Below are 24363 nucleotides of genomic sequence, written 5' to 3'. Positions count from 1 at the left end.
GTGCATGCGGTTGTTCAAGTCTCCTCCTGGTATCTGGATTTAGATGCTGGTCAAAGGTTTTTTAGCCCACTCTAACTTTATTTTTGCAACTTGATGGTAAAGGAATTCTAGTTAGACAATCTCATTGCTTGTAAAAGAAATGTCCCAATCAGCATGGCAATTGATCTAAAATCTAATCTAGGTCGGTGGTTGACGGATCAATAATTTTAATCTGCCACACATTTACACAATATTGTATGATTTGATAAATTTGACTGAGTCAATATTAAAATCAATTCAAATTAAAATGTAATTTAAATTAAACTTTAAATTAAAACCACGGAGTCAATATTAAAATCAATTCACTTTAAATTATAATTTTATCTGGTCAACCCAATGAACTATACAAACTATACAAGTTTGATTAATATGCAACGAAGGTATTACATATCTTCTACTCTAATGGTTGAATGAAAAAAAATAAACAATATGAAATAATTTAAATTACTCCAGTTGCATTATAGCAACGTATATGAGCTAAACTTATCCAGCTCCTCTGGTTTACAGCAGAAATCACAAGTTCCTCTGTGTTACTTTGAAATGTACCACAGAACATCCCTTTATGTGTAACTATAGCTTCATTTCCTGAAAAGATTTCTGGAATTTTTTCAGACAGTAACAGTTGCACAGCCATTACAGGCACCGAAACAAAAGTTGTGTGCTGTCTTTAACATTTGATGTATAAAGAAAATAGAAAATAAAGAAAAAATGTATTTTGCATCATCTTGGAGCTCAAAACAGCAAGTCGTGATAGCAAACCTGATGTTTCGTCGATGCTCTACTCCACAATTCTATTACCGGGGCTCTGGGGAAGACTGCCTGATCTATCAGCTGTCCTAAACCCATAAGAAGGGCTCTCATCTTAGTGCCCTTTTTTGCTGGAGTTTCCACCCCCAAAATTGTGTCTACTGAAGTAGTATTGATGGAGGCCAATACCAGTAGGAGCTCTCCCAAAATCAGGTCGTCCCAGTGATGATGGTGATAGCCTGTTAGGTTCATGAGGTGGTCTTGAAGGTTGGTGACCATGAGGATGGTGTTGCTGGTTGTGTGGATAGTAATGGTGATGGTGCTGATAAAGATGATGATTGTTCAGGTTATTGCTTTGGTGGTGGGGGGAGTTCAGATTGCATAGACTTGGAGAGCTATGGACTCTAGTCAATAGCTTTCTACTAACAAGATGGTTATTCACACAGGTGGGTTCATGAGGCGCGGAATCAAAAGTGTTGCCTTCTGGAGAAGTACATTTCGGAGAGGAGCTAGCAGAGACGCTGGAGGAGGACCAGTTTGCGTTGATAGGGGGAAGTTTAAAATTGGCAGTTGTACGAACCATACCATTGATAGAATCCAGATAACGTTGTTCTGGTGCACAGGGATCCATGGGAGTAGTTTTTTCTATTGCAGCAGGATTTGAAGGGAACAAGAAGGCCCGGAACTTTGGAGTTCCTGCGCTTTCATGACGGTCATATTCATCAAGCATATGCTTCAGATCCTCGTCACTTTTTACAGACACCAAAACGTCAAGTTCTTCAGGTATAACCTGGTACTTCAGGACCATGTCTCCTTCGAACTCTGCACTAAGCTTCTTTGTAAACTCTGCACGTTACAAACAGGACAATATTAAGAGAGCCATATCATGATCATCTATAAGATAAGCAGAAGAATATGCAAAAGAAGTCACCGTACCAAACAATGTACTCTGACAGAAATTAACAGAAACAGTTAAAGCGGAAATATTTTTGCAGAGAAAACATAACAAGAAAAACAAACAAATAAATAAACTAACCAGAGCCGTACACCACAACTACCACCATCACAATCCTAGTAATACTAGCGGATATAAAAGCTGCTGCTGCTGAGACTAGCTAGTAACTCAGTGTAGTAGAACTAGGCCTTGCTATTAATAGGACCACGGAAACATGGATATACTCGCTCCTCTATATACTTCACTTACCTGTTTTCCCACAAACTATATTTTCTAAGCTTACTCCACCTTAGTATATTGCTCCTAAAAACTTTTTAATTGGCTCAAGCCTGTTTTAATAACAACCCAAACCCTCAATGGATTTTAAAAGCATGGTTTGGACTCCCATCATAGTTATGGGTCTCATTGATAGGCCCATGCCCAACACCTACCACTAGGTGTGTTCAATGTCCAATGAGCTTGAACAACACACCTGAACTCAACACCCCATGGTTTAGGGCGACACACCCGAGCCCAAACATTGGGCCCACACCCAACACCCTCGTGGGTCGGGCGTGGTGCTCGAGGGCCCCCATGGGGTTGGGCGCCTTGCCCAGCACATATGGTCTCCAACCTTGCGCTTGAGCCCAAGCACGTTGCTAAATGTTCTTAGGCTCGAGGAGCGTCCTAACTCCTTTTAGGTCTGACTTTAGGTCTGACTTTATGGCATGAGCTCAACACTTTTCTTCTTGAAAGGTTTTTTTGTCAAATCTTTATCATTTTGCTTGGATTCTACTCAATGTACATAAGAGTCTCCCATAACCTATCACTTTTATTTCCCTTATTAAATTTTATATCAGGGATATTTATCTCTCATTAATCACGTGTAAGAGATATTTGTTTTTCATTAATGTTTATGTCAAAGATATCTATACCCTATTAATGCATGTGTAAGAGATATTTATCTCTCATTAATACTACAATGGTAGAATGACTTTCCAGCCCCCTCCCGAAACAAAAGGACAAGGAGCATTATGTATAAATACTTCATGAACCATGTAGGTAAAAAATTCACAATTTTCATTCTCAAATATACCCATAATCTTTTTACATCTCATTCATTTCATATCAAAACAAGAAGAAATAACATTCTTTTTAGAATTTAATGTTGTTTAAATATTTTGGATTTTAAAACATCACCAAACTATATATTTTAACTCGGATTTAGATTAGGTTATGATACTTTATTTATTATTCATTGGATAATAATTTTGGATATACATGTTTGATACGAAGCAATAAAACACACATATTTAAGTGCTCGTTTGATAATGAGAATGAACCTAATTTTCATGAAAATCTATTTTTTTATTTTAAATTAATTTTTTAGTGTTTTCAGATCATTTTAATATGCTGGTATTAAAAATAAAAAAAATATTATTTTAATATATTTACAAACAAAACACACTTTTAAAAAAACCCTCCATGGTTCTCAATCACCCTCTAAATCAGTTAGGAAGAATATCAGTCGGTTAGGATGAATGTCCATCGTGTGGCATCCCAATTTGCAAAGAGTATTGCTTTTCTTGTAATTATCTACACAGCAGGTACAATTCCACCGTGCTACATCATGTATCATACGGAGGATGCTAATGTTATCACGTGACACGTGTCACTAAACATGGCTATTTAATTACAGTGCATTAATTTATTTATTTTACTTCAAAAAATTTTAAAAATGAAATAAAAGAAGAGAAGAGGACGAGTAGGAAACCTGAGAAGGTGATGTCGCGAGGAATGGCAATGACACGTGTCTCACCGCCGATGTACTTGAGGTGGCCATCAACGGCTCTCGGCAAGATGTTTCCGCCATAGCTACACAAGAACTTCACTCTGTTCCTCGGCGACGACGCAGTAGAACCAGCTTCCTCCGCCATGTCTTTTTATTCCTTCCACCGAGTTCGCATTAACTCAGTACCCATAAGAATACGATTCCTTCATTCCAATTCAATTCCTTTGAATCTACGAAAAATTAAAGATCATTTTTTTCGCTTATTTGATAAAATTAAAAATCGGAACTAATCCTAAAAAAATTAAAAAAAAAAAAAAATTAGAAAGGAAAATGAAGAGAGAAAGCGAGAGGTCTATTTGTGATTTCTGTTTCTTCACCACTCACCAGAGGTCTGCCTCTCTCTCTCTCTCTCTCAGGCCTTTCTTTTTTATTTGTGATCTTTTCTCTTCTTTGTCAGGCAAATTTTCTCCACCAGTGCTGTATTTTTCTTTAATTTGAAAGGACGAGAAGCAGACTCTTTAATTTGAAAGGACAGTGACGTAATTTAGAAGAACACAAAAATAGTAATACGTCAATGGCTGAGGACGAACACATCCTCCCATGTCCTATCAGTTACATACGTCGGAATGTGAAAACCCCCAAACAGCAGGACACGTGTCTAGCAGATATAGACTCAACAGTTTCAGATTAGGTCCACAGCCCATGGTCCCTCTGGTTCTGGGCCTCCTCTGGGGCATGTGAGTGGGCCCCACGGCCCTTTAGTTCCCGATTACGTGGCAGAAAAGCCGGAAAGGGTTTAAAGCTGGAGAAAACGGGGACCCACTGCTGGGAGTATGGGGCCCATGGTCCGCTAGCTCATTCTGGCCCACAATCCTGAAAAAAATCAACAAACGGTTTTGAATTTCAAATATATTAAAATAGAGGAAGGTCAAAACTTACAATTTGGTCCTTAATTTCCTTAATAGCACCCCAGTGCTGTAATTTGAAGGTTTCAAGCTCTAATTAATTTCACGACCTAAGTACAGAATATATACTTCTCGGAAATTAAAGAAGATGGTTCTCCTCCTTCTGAGTGTCATGCAGTTTCTTCATGTCCTCGAGTAGTTCGATCGATCATGTCCTCCCTCAACGTTTTATTCTGTTAATTTCTTCACGTCCTCTCGTTGTCGGTTCAGATCATCGATCGATAATCTTCCTTTTGCGTTGATCTCTTGTCCATGTATTCTTGGGCTCCAACCACACCATGACCGCCTTATTGGCAGCTTCCAAGGAGGACGACATGCATAACAACAGCCGGAGACGGTGGTGGGAACTTGAAGGGTGAGACCAATTATATAGAAACGATAAAGACTGCCAAACAGGAAATAAAAACCCCCATTATTAGAGGAATATTTGGCTTGTTGAGAGTGATGCTGTTAGTCTAATTTCATTACTAGCTTTAGGCTTTCCTGATCCCTCCCAGAGGCTGTTAAATCCGATCCGATTTGATAGGTTAATCTGGAAAATTCATGACTCGAAACCTAACCTTGATTAAGTTTATAGCTGACTAAATACTGATCTTGTAAAATTCTGGTTGATCAAGCCACAGCTAAATATATATTTCTTAAATCTATATTTTTCTTATCGCAACCACAGAAGCTATATCTGAATCTCAAATCCTCGATGTTAGAGCTACGGACGGGAACCTTATGCTTGCATATAGCAGAGAGAATCCAATTCCATAACATTCATGGGCTGAATAATACAAGTTCTGTCTGCTGTGAATCGGGATTATGGTTGAATTTTCGTCCAAAACGTGTAGAGTGAGATCTCGTCATGCTGCATGCAGATCTGGGAACAGACAAATCGTCTCTGATACTTTTCGTGCCTAAAAGGGCATCCTATGCAAGGGAAATTAATGCAGTCCAAAAGATATACAGGGACGATGCAGTGTATTGCCTATATCGATCTTGGACATTTCACTGTTTGGATATTGATTTCCCTTCTCACTTCCAAGCTTCTTCCACACATACATATCCCAACATGACTTGTCAGCACAAAAAGACACACTGCAACTACGAAATGTACTTACCTTACCTTTTTCCAATTTGGGAGTTTTAAAATCCGGATTCGAGAGTAATAAAACGATGAACAACTTGGATTTTTAACTGGTTTTTTTTTTAAAAAATTTATTTTTCATGACTAAAATCCTAAACCTAGTAGCCAAGGAAACAAGTTACTAGCTCCTTGTAAATCATTGGCCAATCTCCTCCTCCATGCGTTGTTGATACTTTTCAGACGTACAAACAGAATTCTTTCATGTCATGGGTAATGATCAAGATCAAGCAGCATTGCTAGCTGTTAAAAGTAAATAATGTTAAGAGGATGCCCGATGGGATTGTTGCTTGAAGAATTGTGAGGACATAATTCGACCTCTGGTCCTTTCTCAATTCCTGTTTTGCTGTGGCGTATTAGGCTGTTGGAAACATCAAATTAATAATGTGGTTCTTAATTAGCAGTCAAGGAAAATTATTGCTCCTTCAAATGGAATTTTGTTGAGGACAAAAATATAATAAAGAGTTCATTTTTAATAGTTTTTTTTTTTTCCATTTCAGCTATCAAACTTAATTTCAAGATTTCATCTTCAAAATCACAATACCATGATTTGTTTTTGGTTTTCATTTCTTTCAACTCGCATTATATACTACTTGAAGATAGTTTGTTTTTTATTTTTGTAAAAACAAAATTTAATTGGGATTGGAACTAAAAATTAAAAGAATAAGAATCAGATTTGATAAGGAATAAAAAAACCTCATTTAGACTTTTGGCGTGGATAAATTCAATTTGATCCCTAAAATTTCAATTTTTCTATCATTTGATCCTTGTTTTTTTGGCTATTCATGTTTCAGTACCAAACCTCTTTTCATAATGTTTCAGTCCCTATGTTTTTAAAGTGACGAGAGAAAATGCTCGTATTACCATATTCTAGCTACTAAAAAACATTGATCTCCGTGTACATGAATGCGTCTTCTCGAGAGAAATTCAGTGCGGGTAGTGTTTTCTATAACCATGTTGGAAAAGGTACCGTAGGATCTGTTGAGTTTTTTATTTTTTATTTTTTGTTTTTTTAGTGATTAGAGTGTGTTTAAGAATTGAAAATGAATTTACTGAGGTTCATTATGTTTTTCAAGGTGTTTCTAGGTTAAACGAGTCAAAAAATGAGTTTTGGGGATTCAAATACTTAAATCCTAAATTTTCAGTTGTTAAAAAATTACCTAGCAACCAACAAGTTAGACGACATATCACTCGATTATATATAAGAAAAACTTGAGAGAACAACGTCCACACCTAAAAGAAGAAGAAGAAAAAAGTCTAAAAAATGTGGGCTTGGATTTCTAAACATAGGCACACTCAGTTTTTTTTTAAAATTATAGGCCAACGCTTGGTTCTAGTATGCTAGACCCATCAAAACTTAGTCATTTTTTTTTACTTTACATTAATCTTTTTTATTTAAATATTGATAATGTTATTTATCTTATTTTTTAAACTTTTGGGTTTAACTTTATTTTTAAATAGATATTGATTTTTTTACATGTTTTTTCTAGTTTCATAATACTTCAAAACAATTAATATAATTTATCTCCAATTTTTTCTTTTTATATTTTATATAAATTAGTTGTATTTTTATAGCGCATTCATAAAAACATAAATCCGTTGTTATGAGTAACTACAATTAGCCTCTAAGATAAAATAAATAAAAACATATAAAATAAAAACAATAGATGTAAACCCCCGGGTAAAATCTTTGATAATAATAAATGAAAATATTATGAAAGCTGGGGAAAATATTAATTAAATTATGAGAATGATAATGAATTGAGAATTCAAAGTAAAATGTTTTGTATGAGTGTTAAAAAAATAAAATATAAAAAATACTTAAAAAATAAAAAATACAGAAATGTGAATAAAATTTTATCGGGAGTGAGTTACTTGAAAAAAATTATCAATATGTTATTTGATGAAATTTAAATTTACCCGGGTAAAAATTTTATATAGACAGATGTCGGGATCTAAAAATTTTATTTTACTATTTAGGATATAGAAGGAATTTGGTAAAAAGTTAGTGTGTGTGGGTGTGCATGTGTGTGCTCGGCCAGATAAAAAAGAAAAGAAAACCACCATTTACATGCGAGAGAGGTGAGAAATTTTAATGGAAACATAAAATCTTGAGAGAAGATCTTGAGGGAACATTAAACAAGGTTAGCGAGCATTAATTGGAGAGAAGAAAATCAAGTGTAGAGAGGTAGAGAGGAAGTTCGGCCAAGATTAAAGAAGAAGAGGAGTTGGAAGCTTTGACTTGGGAAGTATTTAATTAGAGTTTAATTACTTACTTGGTAAGACATTCTAAACACTCTTGATCTAATTTTAATGGCTTAAAGTCCTCAATTGATTGAATTCTTGAAATTGAAAAGTTAGGATTGTTAAACAAATATGGAGGAAATAAAAATTTATTGTAATTTGTTTTTATTTGTAAAAACTCATGATTGTGTAATGTAATTTAATTGTAATTTATGATATGCAATATTGAATTGCTTAAATTTATAATTATGTGTGCAAATTAATTATTAAGAAATGGTATCTTGATAGGATATGAAATTTTGATAATTAAAAATTGTAGATGAGAGTCGATAATTTGATATTTAAAAAATAATTCGGGAAATACTACCAAATTTTTTATTAAAAAAATATGCCATAAGTTATAACAATGTAAAATATAATATTTATATATGTATTTATATTTTGTTTTTAAAATAAAAGAAGAAGAAGAAAAAAGTCTCAAAAATGTGGGCTTGGATTTCTAAACATAGGCACACTCAGTTTTTTTTTTAAAATTATAGGCCAACGCTTGGTTCTAGTATGCTAGACCTATCAAAACTTAGTCATTTTTTTTTTACTTTACATTAATCTTTTTTATTTAAATATTGATAATGTTATTTATCTTATTTTTTAAACTTTTGGGTTTAACTTTATTTTTAAATAGATATTGATTTTTTTACATGTTTTTTCTAGTTTCATAATACTTCAAAAAAATTAATATAATTTATCTCCAATTTTTTCTTTTTATATTTTATATAAATTAGTTGTATTTTTATAGCGCATTCATAAAAACATAAATCCGTTGTTATGAGTAACTACAATTAGCCTCTAAGATAAAATAAATAAAAACATATAAAATAAAAACAATAGATGTAAACCCCCGGGTAAAATCTTTGATAATAATAAATGAAAATATTATGAAAGCTGGGGAAAATATTAATTAAATTATGAGAATGATAATGAATTGAGAATTCAAAGTAAAATGTTTTGTATGAGTGTTAAAAAAATAAAATATAAAAAATACTTAAAAAATAAAAAATACAGAAATGTGAATAAAATTTTATCGGGAGTGAGTTACTTGAAAAAAATTATCAATATGTTATTTGATGAAATTTAAATTTACCCGGGTAAAAATTTTATATAGACAGATGTCGGGATCTAAAAATTTTATTTTACTATTTAGGATATAGAAGGAATTTGGTAAAAAGTTAGTGTGTGTGGGTGTGCATGTGTGTGCTCGGCCAGATAAAAAAGAAAAGAAAACCACCATTTACATGCGAGAGAGGTGAGAAATTTTAATGGAAACATAAAATCTTGAGAGAAGATCTTGAGGGAACATTAAACAAGGTTAGTGAGCATTAATTGAAGAGAAGAAAATCAAGTGTAGAGAGGTAGAGAGGAAGTTCGGCCAAGATTAAAGAAGAAGAGGAGTTGGAAGCTTTGACTTGGGAAGTATTTAATTAGAGTTTAATTACTTACTTGGTAAGACATTCTAAACACTCTTGATCTAATTTTAATGGCTTAAAGTCCTCAATTGATTGAATTCTTGAAATTGAAAAGTTAGGATTGTTAAACAAATATGGAGGAAATAAAAATTTATTGTAATTTGTTTTTATTTGTAAAAACTCATGATTGTGTAATGTAATTTAATTGTAATTTATGATATGCAATATTGAATTGCTTAAATTTATAATTATGTGTGCAAATTAATTATTAAGAAATGGTATCTTGATAGGATATGAAATTTTGATAATTAAAAATTGTAGATGAGAGTCGATAATTTGATATTTAAAAAATAATTCGGGAAATAGTACCAAATTTTTTATTAAAAAAATATGCCATAAGTTATAACAATGTAAAATATAATATTTATATATGTATTTATATTTTGTTTTTAAAATAAAAGAAGAAGAAGAAAAAAATCTAAAAAATGTGGGCTTGGATTTCTAAACATAGGCACACTCAGTTTTTTTTTAAAATTATAGGCCAACGCTTGGTTCTAGTATGCTAGACCCATCAAAACTTAGTCATTTTTTTTTTACTTTACATTAATCTTTTTTATTTAAATATTGATAATGTTATTTATCTTATTTTTTAAACTTTTGGGTTTAACTTTATTTTTAAATAGATATTGATTTTTTTACATGTTTTTTCTAGTTTCATAATACTTCAAAAAAATTAATATAATTTATCTCCAATTTTTTCTTTTTATATTTTATATAAATTAGTTGTATTTTTATAGCGCATTCATAAAAACATAAATCCGTTGTTATGAGTAACTACAATTAGCCTCTAAGATAAAATAAATAAAAACATATAAAATAAAAACAATAGATGTAAACCCCCGGGTAAAATCTTTGATAATAATAAAAGAAAATATTATGAAAGCTGGGGAAAATATTAATTAAATTATGAGAATGATAATGAATTGAGAATTCAAAGTAAAATGTTTTGTATGAGTGTTAAAAAAATAAAATATAAAAAATACTTAAAAAATAAAAAATACAGAAATGTGAATAAAATTTTATCGGGAGTGAGTTACTTGAAAAAAATTATCAATATGTTATTTGATGAAATTTAAATTTACCCGGGTAAAAATTTTATATAGACAGATGTCGGGATCTAAAAATTTTATTTTACTATTTAGGATATAGAAGGAATTTGGTAAAAAGTTAGTGTGTGTGGGTGTGCATGTGTGTGCTCGGCCAGATAAAAAAGAAAAGAAAACCACCATTTACATGCGAGAGAGGTGAGAAATTTTAATGGAAACATAAAATCTTGAGAGAAGATCTTGAGGGAACATTAAACAAGGTTAGTGAGCATTAATTGGAGAGAAGAAAATCAAGTGTAGAGAGGTAGAGAGGAAGTTCGGCCAAGATTAAAGAAGAAGAGGAGTTGGAAGCTTTGACTTGGGAAGTATTTAATTAGAGTTTAATTACTTACTTGGTAAGACATTCTAAACACTCTTGATCTAATTTTAATGGCTTAAAGTCCTCAATTGATTGAATTCTTGAAATTGAAAAGTTAGGATTGTTAAACAAATATGGAGGAAATAAAAATTTATTGTAATTTGTTTTTATTTGTAAAAACTCATGATTGTGTAATGTAATTTAATTGTAATTTATGATATGCAATATTGAATTGCTTAAATTTATAATTATGTGTGCAAATTAATTATTAAGAAATGGTATCTTGATAGGATATGAAATTTTGATAATTAAAAATTGTAGATGAGAGTCGATAATTTGATATTTAAAAAATAATTCGGGAAATACTACCAAATTTTTTATTAAAAAAATATGCCATAAGTTATAACAATGTAAAATATAATATTTATATATGTATTTATATTTTGTTTTTAAAATAAAAGAAGAAGAAGAAAAAAGTCTCAAAAATGTGGGCTTGGATTTCTAAACATAGGCACACTCAGTTTTTTTTTTAAAATTATAGGCCAACGCTTGGTTCTAGTATGCTAGACCTATCAAAACTTAGTCATTTTTTTTTTACTTTACATTAATCTTTTTTATTTAAATATTGATAATGTTATTTATCTTATTTTTTAAACTTTTGGGTTTAACTTTATTTTTAAATAGATATTGATTTTTTTACATGTTTTTTCTAGTTTCATAATACTTCAAAAAAATTAATATAATTTATCTCCAATTTTTTCTTTTTATATTTTATATAAATTAGTTGTATTTTTATAGCGCATTCATAAAAACATAAATCCGTTGTTATGAGTAACTACAATTAGCCTCTAAGATAAAATAAATAAAAACATATAAAATAAAAACAATAGATGTAAACCCCCGGGTAAAATCTTTGATAATAATAAATGAAAATATTATGAAAGCTGGGGAAAATATTAATTAAATTATGAGAATGATAATGAATTGAGAATTCAAAGTAAAATGTTTTGTATGAGTGTTAAAAAAATAAAATATAAAAAATACTTAAAAAATAAAAAATACAGAAATGTGAATAAAATTTTATCGGGAGTGAGTTACTTGAAAAAAATTATCAATATGTTATTTGATGAAATTTAAATTTACCCGGGTAAAAATTTTATATAGACAGATGTCGGGATCTAAAAATTTTATTTTACTATTTAGGATATAGAAGGAATTTGGTAAAAAGTTAGTGTGTGTGGGTGTGCATGTGTGTGCTCGGCCAGATAAAAAAGAAAAGAAAACCACCATTTACATGCGAGAGAGGTGAGAAATTTTAATGGAAACATAAAATCTTGAGAGAAGATCTTGAGGGAACATTAAACAAGGTTAGTGAGCATTAATTGAAGAGAAGAAAATCAAGTGTAGAGAGGTAGAGAGGAAGTTCGGCCAAGATTAAAGAAGAAGAGGAGTTGGAAGCTTTGACTTGGGAAGTATTTAATTAGAGTTTAATTACTTACTTGGTAAGACATTCTAAACACTCTTGATCTAATTTTAATGGCTTAAAGTCCTCAATTGATTGAATTCTTGAAATTGAAAAGTTAGGATTGTTAAACAAATATGGAGGAAATAAAAATTTATTGTAATTTGTTTTTATTTGTAAAAACTCATGATTGTGTAATGTAATTTAATTGTAATTTATGATATGCAATATTGAATTGCTTAAATTTATAATTATGTGTGCAAATTAATTATTAAGAAATGGTATCTTGATAGGATATGAAATTTTGATAATTAAAAATTGTAGATGAGAGTCGATAATTTGATATTTAAAAAATAATTCGGGAAATAGTACCAAATTTTTTATTAAAAAAATATGCCATAAGTTATAACAATGTAAAATATAATATTTATATATGTATTTATATTTTGTTTTTAAAATAAAAGAAGAAGAAGAAAAAAATCTAAAAAATGTGGGCTTGGATTTCTAAACATAGGCACACTCAGTTTTTTTTTAAAATTATAGGCCAACGCTTGGTTCTAGTATGCTAGACCCATCAAAACTTAGTCATTTTTTTTTTACTTTACATTAATCTTTTTTATTTAAATATTGATAATGTTATTTATCTTATTTTTTAAACTTTTGGGTTTAACTTTATTTTTAAATAGATATTGATTTTTTTACATGTTTTTTCTAGTTTCATAATACTTCAAAAAAATTAATATAATTTATCTCCAATTTTTTCTTTTTATATTTTATATAAATTAGTTGTATTTTTATAGCGCATTCATAAAAACATAAATCCGTTGTTATGAGTAACTACAATTAGCCTCTAAGATAAAATAAATAAAAACATATAAAATAAAAACAATAGATGTAAACCCCCGGGTAAAATCTTTGATAATAATAAAAGAAAATATTATGAAAGCTGGGGAAAATATTAATTAAATTATGAGAATGATAATGAATTGAGAATTCAAAGTAAAATGTTTTGTATGAGTGTTAAAAAAATAAAATATAAAAAATACTTAAAAAATAAAAAATACAGAAATGTGAATAAAATTTTATCGGGAGTGAGTTACTTGAAAAAAATTATCAATATGTTATTTGATGAAATTTAAATTTACCCGGGTAAAAATTTTATATAGACAGATGTCGGGATCTAAAAATTTTATTTTACTATTTAGGATATAGAAGGAATTTGGTAAAAAGTTAGTGTGTGTGGGTGTGCATGTGTGTGCTCGGCCAGATAAAAAAGAAAAGAAAACCACCATTTACATGCGAGAGAGGTGAGAAATTTTAATGGAAACATAAAATCTTGAGAGAAGATCTTGAGGGAACATTAAACAAGGTTAGCGAGCATTAATTGGAGAGAAGAAAATCAAGTGTAGAGAGGTAGAGAGGAAGTTCGGCCAAGATTAAAGAAGAAGAGGAGTTGGAAGCTTTGACTTGGGAAGTATTTAATTAGAGTTTAATTACTTACTTGGTAAGACATTCTAAACACTCTTGATCTAATTTTAATGGCTTAAAGTCCTCAATTGATTGAATTCTTGAAATTGAAAAGTTAGGATTGTTAAACAAATATGGAGGAAATAAAAATTTATTGTAATTTGTTTTTATTTGTAAAAACTCATGATTGTGTAATGTAATTTAATTGTAATTTATGATATGCAATATTGAATTGCTTAAATTTATAACTATGTGTGCAAATTAATTATTAAGAAATGGTATCTTGATAGGATATGAAATTTTGATAATTAAAAATTGTAGATAAGAGTCGATAATTTGATATTTAAAAAATAATTCGGGAAATACTACCAAATGTTTTATTAAAAAAATATGCCATAAGTTATAACAATGTAAAATATAATATTTATATATGTATTTATATTTTGTTTTTATTATAAATATTAGCATTTCATTTTAATACTTAATTAGTATAAATATTTTTTTTAATTTATGTATTTGTTTAATTTATTTTATAACGCATAATCTAACAAAACTTGTGAAACAAATGGATATTGTATTGTTGAGAGAGAGCTATTACAATAACAGTGAAAGTAGCTTAACAATACTTGAAAAAAGAAAAAGGCAGCAGCGGCAGCGGCAGCAAAGTGAATAATGACATGATGAGCCAAGTAACTGGGATTAAACAAATGGCAGAAGTGCACTAAAGTCCAAAAAGTTTCTTACAGACCTTCAGGAACCTGCCTGATCTGCTATGTTTTTTCGTCACAGATCTTGTTGACTCCATCGTGTCCAAAGTACCATCTTCATCATGGATGGGTGATGATAGTGTTGCAGACTGGTCATGGATCCTGCAATACCTTTCTGACACCGAAGAGGATCTTGTCACGGAGAATGCTTTCTTCACTGCAGACTGAAGTGCAGAAGCTGATGAAGAAACGGACGAGCTCCTCCTCAGCTTCGCGCCGAACCCCTCTACAACATTGTTTTCTTCATCTTCTTCAAGCACCGAGAGTGAGTCTTGGGTGGTGGTGTCTGTGCTAATCATGTTCTTCTTGGTATTGTCGTGGTCGCCTACTATCTTGTTGGTTTCTTGGGGCTCTGTGTGGGATTTTGTGGGCTCAGGAAATGCTAATGAAAGATCTGAAAAGTCCATGGATCTTGATCTGGCAGTGCCAAAGATTTTGATCTTGGAATAACCATTCATTTTGATTGCTGGACTAGCTAGCTTCTCAAAAGGTATGTGGGGCTATGGACGATACAGACTTTGCCATTGTTGTGAGGCTAGAGCTAGGGTGGAGGGAGGTATATACGCCAAGGGAGCGAGGAAGGTCTCGAAAGTGGGCCTTGTGATCAGTTCAAAGGATGGGACATAACTGGTTATAATGCCTTCCAATAATACATGGACTCCTTGATGTTACTGGATAATGGAATCCATCAATTGATCTGTACTTCGTTATTTTTATTAAAATAATATTATTTATTTTTTAAAATAATAATTATTATTGAACCGACTGATAATCTGTTTGTCTACGCCGCTACGTTTGTCTACGCGACTGCGGCTAAAATAAAACGCAGCAAATATATGTTTGGTTACAGAAAAAAACGTTGTTTGCTATTCATGGGTCCCACCTTTTACTGCGTTACAAACGCAGTAATCGCGAAACAACAGGAAGCTGCTTTTGTTTCAACAGTAAACAATGGGCAACACATATTTACGCACTGTGCATGCTAATTAATTAGCATGCAGAGTGTAACTTGCAGTATACTGTATGCATGTTACACTGTTCATGCTAATTAGACTGGTTCCGGCCAAACCAGTTCCGGTTCAAAACTTAAAATACATCGAATCAGGTTCAACCCAGTAAAATAAAAATTATTTTTAATTTTTTAATTGTTTTTTATTCGAAAAACTAGTGTTTAACATTATTTAATGACACTACATAAATTAGACAGAGATCGCTTGATAAAGTAGCATTTGCAGAATTTGATCGCAATCCTAATTTCGTTCTTGATTATATTTTACCTGATGTTATTCCGCGCTTAAACAACCAAAAAAACTGTAGTCCTTGTCGGATGTATTTCATACGTGATGGAATTGTAGATATTTTAATGGAACAATAAAAAATATTTTATATAAAGTATTATTTATTTCATGATGTAATAACAAAAGTTAAATCTACAATATTTAAATTAAAAACTATCAATATTAATATATATTTTTTAAAATTATTTTATAACCTCAATTTCAAAAGCATTCTTAACCAAACACATTAAACTACTTTTTCTTCAACCTCAATTTCAACTATAGTTTTAACCAAACACCTATTTTTTCAAACCAACATCAACTAAAAGTACTTTTTATAAAACAACTTCTTTCAAACCACAACCACAACAGCTACCGCAACACCAAACACACTCTGAGTTTAGTCTGAATTTATTCGGGTCATTTAAATCACTAAAAATCAGATATGCCAATCTCATTTCACTAAACCAATGCTTTTATTTTTTTAATTTAAAATCCAGTTCGAATTAAACCTATTATATATTTTTTAAATCAACTTTTCAATTCAAATTTAATAATTACATTGTATACACATGTAATGATTTAGGGCATAAGTAGTGGAAGAAGCAATTACAAAATAATTAAGATTATGTTTGGTACGAGGATAAAAATTTTGAAGAGAAATGTTTGAGATTATAATGTAATGTGCTTAAATGAATTTTTTTTTTTTAGTTTAGGGTTACTAAGAGACTCGAGTGTAATGGTCTTATCATAAATTCTAAGGGTAAGAGACTAGTTGTGGCTAGAGAAGATATTAACACCCCTAACACACCTTACCTGAGGTAAGCTGCATTGTACGGTTTAGATATGGTTTCAAGGTCTTGATGGGTTCTTAACCAATGGTCTATCTATGATCCAAAACAAATATTTACACTTATGAATAAATTTGATATTTTAAATTATTATGAGCTCGTATGCCCAGATAAATTCTTATAGAAAGAATTCATGTATATGCCCTGACAGGGTTCACCCATCTTAGAAGGCGAAGGTATTTTCCACAACTCATATATTGTGGTGAAAAATACTCCTAATTAAAATTGATGAATATCTAAAATAATTCTGAGAATTTTCTAGTCAACTCTTGATATTTAAATACCAACCTACTTGTAGGTCTCATATTTATACTAAAATGTTGATCATTAATTAATTTTTAGTAATTAAAATTTCTAGGGTTATTGAAATATTGGCCAAAATTATTTGGAATTTTAATAACTTGTTGTAAAATTCATGCAATTTTTTTTAAATGCCAAAATATTTTAGATTTTTAAATAATGCTCAAATAACTTTTAGGATTTTTGGCCATATGCAATTTAAAATAAAAGAAAGATTTTGATGTTGTTGTTTTTGTGGAAGGGAACTGATTCATTTAATACCGAAAAATACCTCATGTGTGGGTCACAATTTCAAATATTAAATGTGTGAGGGTAGAAAAAAGTGGGGAATTCAAAATTTATTACAAAATGATCTTCCAACAATTAAAAATTTATTAAGAACTATACGAAGACTATGTTTGACAAAACGCAAATAAAATGTTTTTATCAAGGCTATTTAAACCACAATATCAATTCAAAACAAATTATTATACATCAACTCAAAACCGAACAACGCCAAACATCCACACAAATATTATTAATGTCACCTACTTGGCTCAAATTTCATGTTAATCCAAATAAATCAAATTGAACCGAACATAACTCATGTGCCCAGATTTAGCGTCAACAAAACAATCACAACCCTAAAAAAATAAACCCATAATTCAACACAAATAATCAAATTATTTCAAAATACAAACACAAATCAAACCAAATTAATAGTCCAAACAGTCCAAATATTATACAAAACAATAAGCGATTTTGTCCCAAATTTCATAATATTTTAGCAATTTGTCCAAACAAATGTTTTGAGGTTATGAATCGACCTTCCAATGTGTTTGGCGTGTCTAGGATCTATTGGAATCGAGGCTGGAGAACCGCTGGAACAGTGGCGACGGATGTACCTCGCGCCACAAACTCTATCGGGGCGTGGATTCACACGTCACCACTGTTGGTAGAGATCAGGCTGGTGGATATGATGCTCCTCGGTCTCCTCTTTGCTCTTACATCGACGATACTCATTCATGCTGTCCAAGGAGGGACATCCAGTCACTTGGAAGCTCTTTTTTTCTTCTTTTTATTTTCAGGTCTGCTTCACTCTCTCTTTGCTGCAAATGAAAGCTACTATTTTGGAATTATGGAGGCCGAGGCAATCAATTCAGCTTATGCAGGTAGGAGGTGATGACGTAGTTGCTTCAATGGAGACATAAGACATTGCTGGAAAAAAGATGTGTTGCTAGTGTTAGTTGCACTCATTTGTTGCTCTTAGCCTGGTTCTACTAGTTTGCTAGTCCCAATTAGAAAATGAGATGCAAGGCTATTGTATCTTGGATTGTTGTTGTTGCTGCTCATGACTTCAATTGAGTCCAAAGACTCTTGGGTGCTGAAAGGGAAACATTTTGCTGTTGTTAGTTACGCTCCTCTGTTGCTCTAGGTTGGAAAAAACAAGATGCAAGGCTTTTGGATCTTGGATTACTACTGTTACTACTCATGACTTTAATGGAGACTAAATGCACTTATACGTTGGAAGAGAAATGGCGTGTTGTTGTTGAGACATGGTAGAGTGGTCGGCGATAGGTGAAGGGAGAAAGGTTGTATTTGTTCGATGAAAGAGGTGCTATATATCACGGTTGGAATCAATAGGAGAAAAGTTGTTGAGCTTGGTTTTGTCAAGAGCTGCTCATGTTGGAGAAGAAGGATTGTTGTGAGGATCCAGGGAAAATTGGCTAATTACAGTGGAGAGATGTTTTTTGTTTAGACTAACTGCTAGGTTGGATGAAGAGATATTGGTGTAAAGATGAGGTCTAAGGTTTATTGTGTGTCTTTTTTAGAATGTGTGAACTAGATAGAGTTTTTTTTTTGGCATTTTTCTGTTGGTTTTTTTTTTCATCCTTTCTCCTCAACATTATTTTTTTTTTTTGTATAACCACCTTCAATTGATAACAGAAAATAACGATAACGTCCTTCTAGTTATTATTATTATGTTTAGATTATTTATAATTTTTATATCCATGTTGTTTTTGTAATAGAGACATTATACAATCAAGGTGCGTAGGAAAACCGTTCCACGGGTTCTTATATTTTGAAAGGTGTTATGTAATAGTATGTCTTAAGTGTTATGCTGAATATTTGTTATTCGACACTTTTATAAAGACTTGTAATGAAAAATTGTAATGGAACGTGGATGTGGATGTGGATGTGCAAACATGCAGATACGATGTTATGAATATATTTATGTGGTATTCTCGTTCATGAAGATGTTGTGTTAAGAAATCACATGAGAATCATATGAAAGGAGGTATTAATTGTGTAAGATTGTCGTTCGGCACTCGTGTATAAACTCGTGTTGATAACGTGACTAGAACATGAATATAAATTCATGAGTATGTCAATAAGATGTAATGTAAATGTATGAATATGAAAATATAATATTATAGAAATGTCAATTTACGAAAACTATAGCCGTATGATGTCATGATAAGGAAGGGAACATAATTACTAATTCACAGAATATCATTGTGAGAAGTATCGAGAATAAAAAAAAACAATTCCACCGTTTTTGCTTGAAAAAGCTGGGTCGTTTCATGTTTAGAGTTTAATTACTTGCTTGGTAAGGCATTCTAATCACTCTTGATCTAATTTTAATGGCTTAAAGTCCTTATTTGATTGAATTCTTGATCTATTTATAGGTAAATATTTATATCTTCTTCCCCCTAATTGCTTGGTCCCCAAGCAATCTAAATTTTTTTTGGTCCCTCATTTCCTTCCTTTTAGTTTTGGTCTCTTTGCCCATTTATTATATTTTGATTTTTTAAAAAAAAAGAGGCAATATCAACGTTGACAAAAAAAACTGCGTTAACAACTAAACGTGTTGAAAGTAGATTTTTTTTAAAAAAATCTTTGAAAAAGACTAAAAATGATGCAAATACGTCAAGAACATATATATATATATATATATTTTTTTTTTCTATTTGTTATTTTTTTCAAAAAATTTCAAAAACAGATGATCAAAAATTGGATGGCAACAATATAAGCACATTAAAATCATCAGAAAATATTAAAAGAAGCATTAATTTGATGCTTTTTTAAGTCAAAAGTAGAAGCTCTCTCATATACTCTCTACCAACAAAACTAAATATAGACAAAATAAAAACATGTTTGATTAGAAAGATGGAGATGAAGATATAAAATTAAATTTATTTCTACAATGTTGTAAAGATGAGATCTAGGGTTTTTTTGTGTTTCTTTTTTAGAGTGTGTGAATTGGAAAGAGTTCTCTTTTTTTGGAATTTTTTGTTTTTTTTTAATCCTCTCTACTCAACATTCCCCATCTTTTGTGTATGTGTGTGTATAATCACCTATTAACAGGTAAAATCTTTTGCCTTCTTCCCTCTAATTGCTTGTTCCTCAATCTAAATTTTCTTTGGTCCTTTATTTTTTTCATTTTCACTTTTGGTCCCTTTGCTCATTTATTATATTTTGATTTTTCTTATTTTTTTTATATTTTGGTTTTTTTTTTAAAAAAAAAGAGGCAACATCAACATTAACTCAAAAGGTGCGTTAATAACTGAACGCATTGAAAGTAGATTTTTTTAAAAAATTCGTTGAAAAAAATACTGAAAATGATACAAATACATCAAGAACATATTTTTTGGAGTTTTTGTTGTTTTGTTTTTTTATCTGTTGTTTTTTTCAAAAAAATTCACAAAAAAAGATAAAAAAAATTAAGTAGCAATAATATAAGCATATCAAAATCATAAAAAAACAATAAAATAAACATCAATTTGATGCTTTTATAAGTAAAAAACAGAAGCTCTCTCATATACTTTCTGGGAACAAAACTGAAGACAACAAAATAAAAACATGTATGATTAGAAAGATGAAGACGAAGATATAAAAAGAAATTTGCTTTTCTGATAATATATATTATAGAGTGAAATATTTTTATTATTTTAAAATGTAAAGAATAAGGAGACATATCCTCCTTACCCTAAATGCATCCATATTTTCTGTTCCGGTGGATAGAGCAACCAAACACTATAAAATCTGGCATCTTAAGGGAACACTTGTCTTGATCTTCAAGATTATTGGTACGTACATCATCAAATATATTGCAGTAAATGTCAAGCTCGAGAGAGAACATTGTCTAGAATTGGGCGAGCTTTGCACATCGCCACTAAAGGTTCAACTTTGCATATAGTTATCGTAGTGAACTCAGCCATGTCGATTTCCTTTTCACTCACTCTCTTCCACTCGAAGCACTGAATCAAAGAGCCCAAAGTCAAAGCCATCACTCGGTTTGCGAGGCCATCCCCAGGACAAGCTCTCCTTCCCAGACCAAAGGGCATGAGCTTGCATGCTTGATCAACTCTTCCATTTTCAAATCTTTCAGGCTTAAAACTTGTTGGCTCATCCCACAACGTAGGGTCTCTATGAATGGCCCATGCATTTATAAACAACATTGTACGAGCGGGCACATGGTATCCTCCAACAGTGGAGTCTGCGGATGACATATGAGGCACTAACAGTGGAGCTACTGGATATAAACGCAAGTTCTCGGAGATGATATCATGAAGATAATGTAGTTTTGGAAGATCTGACTCGTCTATCAACTCATCTTGGCCAACCTGACTAGTGTCTAATTCTTCTTTAGCTTTCTTCAACACTTCTGGTTGGTTTAGCAGATTCGCCATTGCCCATTCCAACGATGTAGCACTTGTTTCTATCCCCGCGACCAACAACGTCTACAATAGATTAATAAATAGACAAAAAAAGTTAAACCAAGCTCAGATTTAATCAGGAGAATCTATAGGCTCGGTTGGAGATCAGCTCGCTGTAAGGATCTCTATCCAATATTCAGGATTTCTAGCTTTAAACAAATTAAAGACAGAATGAGAATTTGTTTACCAGAACATGACCTTTGATGATTTCGTCTGTGTAGTATTCAGGTTGCGATTCCTGCAAGGTAAGAAAATGACTTATCATGGTGTTTCTGTTCCTGTCAACTCGATGCTCATCAATCAGTCCTTGAAAGAACGCATCCATCCTTTTACTAAGCCTATCCAACTTGTTCACATATCCATTCAAATCAAGCCACTGCAAGAAGGGAAGAAAATCCCCAGCAGTTGCCGCCCCGCTATAATGAATAAACTCTTCCATCATCTCTCTAAATTCCCTTGCCTTGTCTACTTCGTGTACTCCCTCACCATAATATCTCTTCCCTGCAACCATTCTCATCATTATATTACTCGTCAAGTCAAAAAGCAGGGGCCTTAACTCTACCTTGGCAAAGCCATGCATTGAAACGCGGTACAGTCTGCTCAGCAAGAGCTTGACTTCATCTTTTCGCATGCCCAGAAAAGCGTTGAGACGAGTTGACGAGAAGATCTCTATAGCACTTATGCGGCGAAGGTTGCGCCAGTGATCACCATAGTCAGCTGTGCCCATGGTAGTGTTGTTGTAGTTCAAGATTCTTCCGATCAAAACATGGGGGCGGTTGGCAAAAACTATGTCCTTCTTGATTAAGCATTCTTCCACGCCTGAAGGGGATGACACGATGATGGCAAGGCGGGATCCGAATTTCAGAGAAAAGACTGGACCGTATTTTTGCGAGAGAGCTTCAAGGGTTCGGTGGATGGGTTGCCTGAGAAGATGAAAATGTCCTATAACCGGAAGAGAAAGTGGGCTTGGTGGGAGAGTCTTGCGTTGCTTTCTTGTTCGTAGCAGCAAGTTGATGGAAAGAACGAGGAACAAAGCGAATAGGATTACTGAGTATAGTAAGGTGTTTTCCATCTTGGGGTGGCAGAGAAGATTTGGTGACTGACTACGAGGCTGTCCGTGAGGATTTATTTGTTTTCTGGTATTATTAGAAATAAATTATTGAACTTTCCTGTGCTCTGATGTGACATGGGAACTCCTTTCCATCTTGTTTAGAACAACATCAATGGATATATTCAAGGACTTTCTTGCTAAATTTAATTGGAGAATTGATTTCAAAATTGCTTCTTGAATTATTGATTTATCCAGTTAGATCTAAACAATAGCCTTAAATTTAAATTGTGTCTCACAGGTAAATATCCTCTCCGATTTAACTATAAATTTAACATGGATTAGACCTCAAATCCGTAATTTTCAAGATACTAAAGAAAATGACATGAAATAATACAAGAAAAATTTGAATTATTAAGTTAGTCAACTAGGATCAATTATTTTTATTAAAATAATAATATATTTTTTTTCTATCAAATCAATATTTTATTTAATTTAATTAGGAATATATATGGTTAAGAAATGCTTTTAATAATTTACATGTATTGGTATGTTATTGTTGATTTTTTTTTCATGAGTAGAACTGAATTCAAGGTTTAAAGTGTAATTATATAAAAGAAATTTATTTTTAGAGAAGATAAAAATTATATCCAAAAATAATTTTGATATTTATACGAGAGAGACTAGCTACATTAACTAAAATAAATTATTATTATTATTAACATAGATGTTCGGGCTAACTTGCGCGTGCCTCAACTAATTTTATAGATCATAAAGTTAACAAGCATATAAATCTTTAGTGACTTTAAAATTTATGAGACTCGAACATATAATTTCTAGAAAATATATATATTATCTTTTCTAGTTATTTTATAACCTCAATTTGAAAAACATGTTTAACCAAATATATTAAACTATTTTTTATTTAACATCAATTTTAACAACAGTTTTAATCAAATATATATAAATACAAAATCAATCTTAACCTAAATTATTTTTTATAAAATAAATTTTTTTAAACCACAACCATACACATCATTTTCTTGAATTTAACGACATCGTCTAAGTCAACACTTTCCGGCGAAACCATAAAGCTGCATTTAACTAGGGATTTGCTTCCTTCCAAGTCTTAATTTCAAATCCTCCAGGCTACCATTAAATTTTGTGACGTCATACAAGGCTTAACTTTGTATAAAAGTTAATTCTACACGTAAAGAATTAATTTGTTACACGTAAACTAATCTAAAATATTCTGTATTTAAAAAAACATATTTTTTAACAAATATATGGAATAAATTGTGATGTTATATCAAAAAATTCAGTTTTTTTTAATTGAAAAAAACTAAATGGGAAGAGATATCACTAAAAATTTAAAGTGAAATCATTACTTAATATATTATTATTTCATGAAATTATTATAAATTCAACAAGTTAATCCGATACCACCGCCAATAACATAGAATCAAAACATTTTTGAAAATTCATGCCTATTAAACATTAATACACATTTAACACCATTAAATCCATTTCATCAAGACATTCGTCACAATATCTTATTAGACTGCATTAAATTTCATATCTCTAATTTTAATTTTAGTGCAATTAGAATTTGTTTTCTATATTTTACAAATAAAAAAAATTAACTAAATTAAAAGTAAATTGTCAAACTTTATATAGAATTGTTCAAATGTAAATATCAAACATTCTAATTCAT

General features: G+C 31.2%; 3 protein-coding genes across 4 annotated transcripts; all 3 read right to left on the bottom strand.

Annotated features, from left to right (window-relative positions):
* Window positions 1-324: 324 nt before the first annotated feature.
* Window positions 325-4091, bottom strand: LOC18111153 (uncharacterized). 2 transcript variants are annotated; one of them, XR_008058687.1, is made up of 4 exons: window positions 3897-4091; window positions 3495-3742; window positions 799-1632; window positions 325-624 (listed from the first exon to the last, which is right to left on the bottom strand). XR_008058687.1 is itself a non-coding variant. In XM_006389454.3 (3 exons), the coding sequence occupies exons 2-3, from the start codon at window positions 3655-3657 to the stop codon at window positions 902-904; spliced, it is 894 nt and encodes a 297-aa protein (XP_006389516.1). In that variant the 5' UTR covers window positions 3658-3742; window positions 3897-4091; the 3' UTR covers window positions 325-901. The 2 variants fall into 2 exon arrangements, 1 of the variants encoding a protein (XP_006389516.1); XM_006389454.3 differs by having other exon boundaries at window positions 325-1632.
* Window positions 4092-14260: 10169 nt separating this feature from the next.
* LOC18111152 (uncharacterized) lies at window positions 14261-15089 on the bottom strand. The gene has a single exon (XM_006389453.3). The coding sequence runs from the start codon at window positions 14929-14931 to the stop codon at window positions 14428-14430; it is 504 nt and encodes a 167-aa protein (XP_006389515.1). The 5' UTR covers window positions 14932-15089; the 3' UTR covers window positions 14261-14427.
* A 5686-nt stretch (window positions 15090-20775) lies between these two features.
* LOC18111151 (cytochrome P450 81Q32) lies at window positions 20776-22870 on the bottom strand. The gene is made up of 2 exons (XM_006389452.3): window positions 21789-22870; window positions 20776-21625 (listed from the first exon to the last, which is right to left on the bottom strand). Exons 1-2 carry the CDS (start codon window positions 22671-22673, stop codon window positions 21005-21007), a joined length of 1506 nt encoding a protein of 501 aa, XP_006389514.1. The 5' UTR covers window positions 22674-22870; the 3' UTR covers window positions 20776-21004.
* Window positions 22871-24363: the final 1493 nt, after the last annotated feature.

Source organism: Populus trichocarpa, chromosome 3 (genome assembly GCF_000002775.5).
Source record: "Populus trichocarpa isolate Nisqually-1 chromosome 3, P.trichocarpa_v4.1, whole genome shotgun sequence".
NCBI lineage: Eukaryota > Viridiplantae > Streptophyta > Magnoliopsida > Malpighiales > Salicaceae > Populus > Populus trichocarpa.
The sequence above is the reverse complement of the archived record's forward strand: the minus strand, read 5'-3'. Positions and strand labels throughout refer to the sequence as shown.

Excerpts from the sequence above, each read along its gene's own strand:
- LOC18111153 (XM_006389454.3), bottom strand. The coding sequence starts at position 3,657 with ATGGCGGAGGAAGCTGGTTCTACTGCGTCGTCGCCGAGGAACAGAGTG. Across the intron at positions 1,633-3,494 it reads TCGCGACATCACCTTCTCAG|AGTTTACAAAGAAGCTTAGT; the intron begins GTTTCCTACTCG and ends TGTAACGTGCAG.
- LOC18111152 (XM_006389453.3), bottom strand. The coding sequence starts at position 14,931 with ATGAATGGTTATTCCAAGATCAAAATCTTTGGCACTGCCAGATCAAGA.
- LOC18111151 (XM_006389452.3), bottom strand. The coding sequence starts at position 22,673 with ATGGAAAACACCTTACTATACTCAGTAATCCTATTCGCTTTGTTCCTC. Across the intron at positions 21,626-21,788 it reads TCATCAAAGGTCATGTTCTG|ACGTTGTTGGTCGCGGGGAT; the intron begins GTAAACAAATTC and ends AATCTATTGTAG.